The sequence below is a fragment of the Dromiciops gliroides genome, chromosome 1, assembly GCF_019393635.1.
Source record: "Dromiciops gliroides isolate mDroGli1 chromosome 1, mDroGli1.pri, whole genome shotgun sequence".
Lineage (NCBI taxonomy): Eukaryota > Metazoa > Chordata > Mammalia > Microbiotheria > Microbiotheriidae > Dromiciops > Dromiciops gliroides.
This window is the reverse complement of record NC_057861.1, coordinates 612,861,953-612,870,280: the sequence shown is the minus strand read 5'-3', so window position 1 is coordinate 612,870,280 and position 8,328 is coordinate 612,861,953. Positions and strand designations below refer to the sequence as shown.

Here is an 8,328-nt window from a genome sequence, read left to right as displayed (position 1 = left end):
GCATGCTTGATCAGGGCAGTCTGGATTGCAAGGTCCTACTTCTTTAGCTTGTTAACTGTGAGATTCTTTTGCTCAGAAGGATCAATCCAAATTTGAATTATTCGATGTCAAGAATTTTGAAAGGGAATGATAGAAGGTTAGAGTATGAAGAAACCTCGGTGATCCAAATCTCATTTTGCAGATGAGAAAACTGAAGTGGCAAAAGTCTTTAGGATGGATGGGGCAAATTGCCACTAGGTGGAGGGCATGGAAAAGGGAATGGAGAAAGAGAAGGGAAGAAAAGGAGAGAAGAAACTGGGGCGGGGAGAATTGTGAGAGAATGAGATGAATGATAATATATGCTGTCAACCCCACACCTGTCGTCTTTTACTGGAAATTTCCTCTTTCCAAAGACACAATTAAATTCAGTAAACTCTATATTGACTCCCATGCCTAGCAAAGTGTCAGCAACAACTGCCTAAGGGATGAACCAGAAGATACTAGTGAGATAATTACAGTAACCCAGGGGCAATGACTTGGCAGCCAGTGCCTGGAGCACCAGCCAATATTTGGTTAGTGCATAATTTGTAAAACACCCCTGAAATTTGACACTGGCTGGTCAGTGCCAGTGTGGTTCCATGATCTATTTTGCTTTAAGTAATTGTTCTGGGAGCCTAGATCAGTAAGCACCTCCAAAGAGTTCCAATACCACCACCATTCCTACTCCCAATGCCAAACACTGCTCAATTCTTCTAAAGATAGTGCAGAAATAGACACATAGAATGTAAGACCTGGAAGGGGCCACAGAGACCATCTAGCTCAACCCCTTAATTTTATGGATCAGTGACTTGGAAGGTCCCATAGCCACTAGACTGATATTACAAATAAATTAAAAGTTAAAAAGAATCCTTTCTTTTCATCCCCAAATGCTCTCCAGAGCTCAACATCCAATACCTGCTTCTTTCCCCACGTCTCTCTTTTTCCCTCCTCTTGTCTCCCTCTTTTATCTCTTCTCTTCTCACCTTTCTTCCCTCCTTGCTTCTCTTTTCTCGATTCCTTTTCTGCCCTCCACTTTCTCCTTTCCTTTCTTTTCCTCCCTCCTCTTCTTTATTCCCCACCCCCTCCTTTTTTCTCCTCCTTCAAGGGCCATGAACTGTCTCTGTCCCTGGTACTCAGCAGCCTTAGAAACTGCAATGCAGTTTTCTAAAGAACCCCAGTAGTGGTGTGCCTCCTATAAGAAGCAGCATAATTAGGAGGATTCCATCCATATAAGATAAGAAGGTTCTTATTTTTGTTTAAAGTGTAATGGTGCTGCATTTAGAAGAGGAAAAGGTGAAAAACAATATAATAACCCACATTTATATAGCCTTAAGGTTTACAAAAGGACTTTATTCACCCAACCCCATGAGGTACATGGCATTATTCCCATTTTACATAAAAGGACAGTGAAGTTAAAAAGCTAAATGTTATATTTGCCACTAGTCACAGGGCTAGTACAAGTGACCAAGCCAAAACTTGAACCCAAGGTCAGCAATAATGACAAACTCTAGAATTATAGACAGTGTTGAAGCTGTCGATGTCCTCCAGCCACTGTGCAGCAATAATCAGTACTTTAGTATTAACCTTTAATAAGTACTTAACCCTTGACATTGAGAAGAGGAAGCAACCACAACAACATAAAACGTTCCTGTCCGTTCTAAAAAGGGAAGAAGGAACTATGATCATGAACCCATTTATCTAAGTTGTACCATCTTTATCCCTAAGCTAAATGAATAGGTCTTTATCAGAAAGCCCACAGTTATTCCCGAAAACCGATCACCATTAAAAGGTAACCTTTGCAGGGTATTGAATAGAAGAATGGGGCTAGAGGTACTTCGACAAAGAACAGTCCACCCCGGAACTTCCTGTCAATTATTATAATAAACATGGCCCAATCACATCAGACTTAACCTTGCCGAAAGCAAGACTAGTGTTGCGGAAAATAAAAGGCGTCTAGCGAGGAAGGGCAGTAGTTTAATTTTACCCAGACTATACGGCTATAGCCATGTGGTGTACGGCTATAACGGAGTTATGTCCGGATTTCTTCTCTTCAGCCATTTGGGAAACTTTTGCCTGCCTTACAAAGTTTCAGGAAGAAAAGCAAAACAAAACTCTTAATACCTCTTACGACCCCCTAACATGAAAATCACCAGCTTAGAGTCCAACCAACAAAGATGGTGTTCTTTCTCTTACTCCTCCTGTGCTTTTCCTGGTTCTCACCTTTACCTTTGCCAGATGGGTCACTTTAGTGGCTCGATCTTCGGACATCTGCTGTCAAAGACCCCCATAACCGACAGGGTGTCAAAAATAAATTCAGTCTTAAAGAGAAGGAAAGCCATTACAGTTGCTGCTGCTGCTTCTTATTTAGGTGTTAGGGGGTTGTAATCCCTATTCTGTTCAGATGAAAATCCCTCTTTCATCTCAATTTAAAGAAAACCTCTCTTTCTACAAGTACTAAAAATTACCCAGACCCCGAATTACAGAATCATTCTCCTTTCAGAACCAATACACTTGAACCTACAATCATAGGATTGTTATATCTAGAGCTAGAAGAAACTTTTTAGAAATTAAACCCCATTAGGTCATTTTACAGAAGAGGAAACTGAGGCCCAGAGAGCAGTGACTTGCACAGGGTCACACATGAAGTTATTTAGCATGTATTTACAAACGATGGCCTCCCCTTTTTGAATTCATCTGCTGCATCCCCCACCCCCACAAACAACAAGAGATTAAATCTAAAGATACTACACCAACATTTTATTTGGGGGGGGGGAGTTGTTTTTCTGGCTTGCTTAGATAGGTGAAAGTAAAGATCTGCATGGGGTCACCATTGTGCAACTTTTCCTGGGCTTCCCTAAATTCAGGTGTAAGCTGAATGGGTTCCGCTTATCAATCACTTTGTTCAGTTACGTCTTTAAATCCTGCTTTTCGTCTTAATTTAGAGGAAACATCTCATTCAAAACAATGAATGTTATCCATACTCTGGGTTACAGAATCATTCTCTTTTTATTCATTTGCTCTTCACTGTTTGCTTAAAACCTCCCCAAAATAGTTGTGTATACATATACCCAAATATACCTGCTCTTAATCTTTTTTAGCCCTCCAAGTAGTACACATCTGCAACCTTGACCTTACAAATTGCTTCTCTGCCTTCCCCTAATTAAGCCCTTCTAGAGTCTGATTCATTCATTCCGCGGACCTGTTTTAAAATATATGCACCTCAATGCACAAAACTTTGAATTCTAACAAACTCTGCAAGTCTCTCCTCCCAGCAGCTTTCCAATATCTTTCAGAAATCGGGTTTCTTCTTCCTAATTTTAGGGCAAAGGGCCTTCTTGGGAGAATAGGATAAGATGGTCGATGAAAATATGCCTTGAGATTATTTTAAATGAAATGGAGGAAAAATCAAATCTGGGAGAGAGGGAAAGGTGAGGTATAGTGCATGTGTGTATGTGTTTGAGAGACGGAGGGAGGGAGAGAGAAAGAGAGAGAGAGATTGTGTCTTGTGTGCTCTTCCAGCCTTTCAATGCAGTCTTGTGAAACAGTACAGACTCCACAACACTCTTTAAAGGTTCCCTGCAGAGCCGCCTGTGCGCTGGCCCCGCCTGGTCCCTGCTAAGGGGCTTCGGAGCTGGGGGCAGCTGAGTGGGTGGTGGTGGTTGGAGGAGGGCGGAGGAGACAGAAGCAGGAGGAGGCGGGGGGAGATGAACGCCGGTTTCTTGTCCCCTTCTTCTCTGTTAGTCTTGGAGGCAGAGTCCCTCAGCTTTTGTCATGTGATAGTCACGAAGCTGGAGCTGCGGGGGTCTCAGCATCTCCGGGACCATTACAAAACCCAGGCAAGAGAGCGCTTGCCTGCCACAGCCCTCGCCGCCTCTCCTCCCAGCTGGACCCGGGAGAGCTCAGGCTGAAGCAGCAGTAACAACAGCGACAGAGCAGCAGCAGAAGCCGCAACGCAAAGACTGAACTTTCCCCCCACCCCTACCCCATCACTACCACATCCACACACTACCCTCACACACACACACACACACACACACACACACACACACACACACACACACACACACACACACTACTGCACCTCGGAAGTTACTTCGTTCTAAGTCTAGAAGCAGAGATAGCGGCTCTAGCAGCCGCAAGCGGTAGCAGCCACCAAACTTTTTATACCATCGAAGCAGTGAAAAGCAATTGGATTTATTTCTCCCAGGCCTCAGCTGCAAGCTGGGGGCTTGAGCTTCCGGGCTTTCCTCTTCTCTTAGCAACCGTGCTCCTTTGCAGGAGGCGGGGAGACGCGGGGGAGACAGAAGTCGTCCTTGCACCCGGCTGGGTCATCTCCTCCAGGTCCCTCTTCTGGAAAAGCAAGAACTTGAAAAAGGAAAAAGAAAGTGACTCCGCTCCCCAGAGCGACATCCCTGTCGTTCTGGGACCTGTACCGAGACTGTGCTGGGGAGCCAGGGTTTGAAAAGCCGGGGAAGACGTCTGGATCTTTGCTAAGAGAATAAGACGTCTGTTCCTTCCTCCGTTGCCCAACTCTCTCCTTCACTGGCTTGGAACGTTGCTTTCTTTCCCGCTACTGAGGAAAAAGGGTAGTGGTGGGTTTGTTGAGAAGTGGAGAGTTCCCCTTCACTTTCTGCACTGTCACTGCCCCCAGCACCACCGATTTCTACGTCTCAACTTCCCTGTACATCGACTCCAGGAACCTAGAGGAGGGAGGTGGGGTGGGGTGAGGGAGGGGAGGTAAAGCTGGCGTGCTCCAGTCGGGACTTAGAGGCCTTGATCGCCACCGTCGGGGCAAGAAGTTGGCAGGCTGTGGACCCAGAGTTGCCGCGGGAGTCCGGGAGCCGAGTGGGCATCCTAGAGAAGCCAGGCAAGAGAACAAGAGAGGGACCCACTAGAGGAGGCTGGGGAAAGGGGGAAGTGGTGGAAGAAGAAGGCAGACAAGGTGGGGGTAAGTGGGGTGAGGGGTAAGGGAGGGGGAGGGTGGGGGAAGAGGGAGGTGCTGAGGTCCAGAGTGGGTGGGAGGGAGGGTGGAGGGGGCAATGCCTCGTCCAGGGAAGAGTTCGTACAGCGACCAAAAGCCGCCCTACTCTTACATCTCGCTGACCGCTATGGCCATCCAACATTCGGCCGAGAAGATGCTGCCCCTGAGCGATATCTACAAGTTCATCATGGAGCGCTTCCCCTACTACCGGGAGCACACGCAGCGCTGGCAAAACAGCCTGCGCCACAACCTCTCCTTCAACGACTGCTTCATAAAGATCCCGCGGCGGCCCGACCAGCCCGGCAAGGGAAGCTTCTGGGCGCTGCACCCTGACTGCGGGGACATGTTTGAGAACGGCAGTTTCCTGCGGCGCCGCAAGCGTTTCAAGGTGCTGCGCGCCGACCACCCGCACTTGCACCCCGGGGGCGCGGCGGCGACCAAGGGCGCGGGGGGCACGGGCCCAGGAGGGCACCTCCACCCGCACCACCCCCACCACCCCCACCACCACCACCACCATCACCACCACCATCCCTCGGCTCACCATCACCACCACCACCCGCCGCAGCCGCCGCCCCCCCATATGGTGCACTATTTCCACCAGCAGCCGCCCGCTCCCGCCCCGCAGCCCGCGCAATCCACGCACCTCCAGTCCCCGCAGCAGCAGCCGCAACAACAGCCACAGCCACCTCCTCCACAACCGCAGCCCCAGTCGCACCCCGGCAAGATGCAAGAGGCGGCAGCTGTGGCGGCGGCTGCAGCTGCAGCTGCGGCCGCGGCAGTGGGCAGTGTGGGCAGGCTGTCCCAGTTCCCCCCCTACGGGCTGGGCTCCGCTGCTGCAGCAGCGGCCGCGGCCGCAGCCTCGTCTTCGGGCTTCAAGCATCCGTTCGCTATCGAGAACATCATCGGAAGGGACTACAAGGGCGTGATCCAGGCAGGTGGGCTGCCCTTGGCATCGGTGATGCATCATCTCGGCTACCCGGTGCCTAGTCAGCTCAGCAATGTGGTCGGTTCCATGTGGCCGCACGTCGGGGTCATGGACTCGGTAGCCGCAGCAGCAGCCGCTGCTGCAGCCGCTGGGGTGCCAGTGGGCCCAGATTACGGGGCATTTGGGGTGCCAGTTAAGACCCTATGCCACCCTCCTGGACAGACTCTGCCTGCAGTACCAGTTCCTATCAAGCCCACCCCAGCCCTCCCACCTGTAGCCGCCCTGCCACCCGCACTGACGGTCAGCGCGCCGCCGCCGCCTCCTCCACCCATCTGCCCTTCTGCTGCAGCCTCACCGGCTTCCACTCTGCTGGAGCAGACTCCCCCCAATTCGGCGGAGAACAAGGGCAGTTCTTTACATTCTGTTCTAGTGCACTCTTAAGACATGAGCAGGGGAGGGGAAAAGTGAATTCATTCGGAGACATTGGACTGGCAGGCAGGACTCCCCCCTTCTCTCAGTAGAGAAAAGTAGACAATGAAGTAGAAAAGAACGAGAGGAGAGAGGGAGGGCGAGAGAGAGAGAGAGAGAGAGAGAGAGAGAGAGAGAGAGAGAGAGAGAGAGAGAGAGAGAGAGATTTTGAATTAAGAATGTATTTAAACAAATACAAAAGGTGGATGCTTAAATGGATTTTATTAATATAACACTTCTGGTGTCAGTGTTTATACTATGTTGTACAATCAGATTATTGAGAGCCAATTTTCAGGTAAGAGTATCTATTGTTACTAATTCTATAAATACGTGGAGAGAGAGTAAAGACAAGGTGGTGGAGGAAAGCTTTATTCTGTGTCAAACTGGACCATATAAAAGTTCCTGGGGCCGCGGAATGGGCCAGGTGGTGAGTTTCAAAAGCAACGTAGCAACATCCATGCTGAAAGTGAAAAATAGATGAGGATGCCAAGCGGCAATTATACCTTTCCTGAATCTGTTTAGCGCCGTATCACAAATATCCAAGATAAAATCAGTCAAATAAAGAAATCTCACTCTAGAGCGGGAAATCGATTTTCCCTAGTTTATTCCCTTGCCTTGATTCCCTTGCGCCTGGGTTTAGGGGTGGGGAGACCACGAATTGAAGTCTTTAATAAAGTCCATACTTTCTTTCAAAAGAACACATAGTATCTTTGGGAAAGTCAGTTGAGTTTCTCAGCTCTCTTTCCAGGGGGGCTGGGAAGAGTGGGAAGAGCAGCTAAAGCAATTAGCCGGCACAATGGGGAGCTACATGGGATTAAAAAGTAAAAGCCCTGATTCCAGAAATAAAGTTTGGAGAAACAAAACCCAAGCGAAACAAACAAGAACTTCAGACTGCAGATGAATTTTTGAAATCCCTTTAAGGATTCGGAGAGCAGTCTGGAATCTTGGAATCCTACTTAAAAGAAAAAAGAATTTTCAAGCTAAATTCCCTTCTGTGGGTACTACATTTCACAGGTCCACATGAAACACATGTTGGCTGTTTTGTTTTTGTCTCTTCTTCGTCGACGCAAAGCAAATTTGCAACATAATTCTGCACAGCTGTTCTTTAAACATTCAGAAGCGTCCTTTGGCTTTCCCTTTTCACACCTTTCCCAGACCAAAAAACAAAAAACACAAGAGGGTAATGCTTTTTCCCATCACCTTTGATCGCTCACACAAATTTGATATTTTATGTGTTGCTTGGTGTGACTCTCCTTCCAGTGAGTTTTCCAGTTTAAACTAGCGAATGGGGGAGGAAAAACTTTGATGTTTGTTTTACTTGTTTTCTTTTTTTTTTTTAAACCACGGGCATAGCACTTTACTCAAAACAAACTTTAAGTGGAGGAAAAACAAAGGCGGGGGGGCGGGGGGACTGAGTGGTGGTGGACAGCTGCTGCCCTTTTAACCAACAAAGTCATCGTTAGCTTCTTTAATCCACCTCATTCGGGTTGTGACATTGTGACAGGTTAATGTCTGCCTATGTTGTACGCCAGTGTTGTCTATTAAAACTTCTCTGTGGCTTTGCTTCTCTGCTAGTTCTGGTGTTTCTCTTCTCAAAAGAAGAGTCCAAGAGCGGGGGCGTGAATGAGTGCCTTGGATGACTGGTCTGTGTGAACCTCAATTTCTATGACGGAAACTTGAGGGAGCTTGAGTCCCACTTGCGGGGAAGAGAGAGCTCAGGAACCTGAGATGCCAATTAAAGAAAGTGCCTTTCCATACCCCTAATTTATCCCCCTTTTATCGTTTCTCGAAATTGCGTATGCTCCTCAACCCTTCCCCCATTCAATTTCTCTTTTTCATTGATCTCAAAAGAGGTTCTCAACGCAGAGATTTGGAGTAGCAAGAAAAATAGCTTTGATTGAAACTATTCCGAATACAATCTTCCCCCACCTGAACC

At 48.0% G+C, this 8,328-nt stretch overlaps 1 protein-coding gene across 1 annotated transcript; it reads left to right on the top strand.

The window, feature by feature from the left end:
* The first annotated feature begins 5,057 nt into the window (after positions 1-5,057).
* On the top strand, positions 5,058-6,365 carry FOXB2 (forkhead box B2). The gene has a single exon (XM_043993183.1). It carries the CDS (start codon positions 5,058-5,060, stop codon positions 6,363-6,365), a length of 1,308 nt encoding a protein of 435 aa, XP_043849118.1.
* Positions 6,366-8,328: the final 1,963 nt, after the last annotated feature.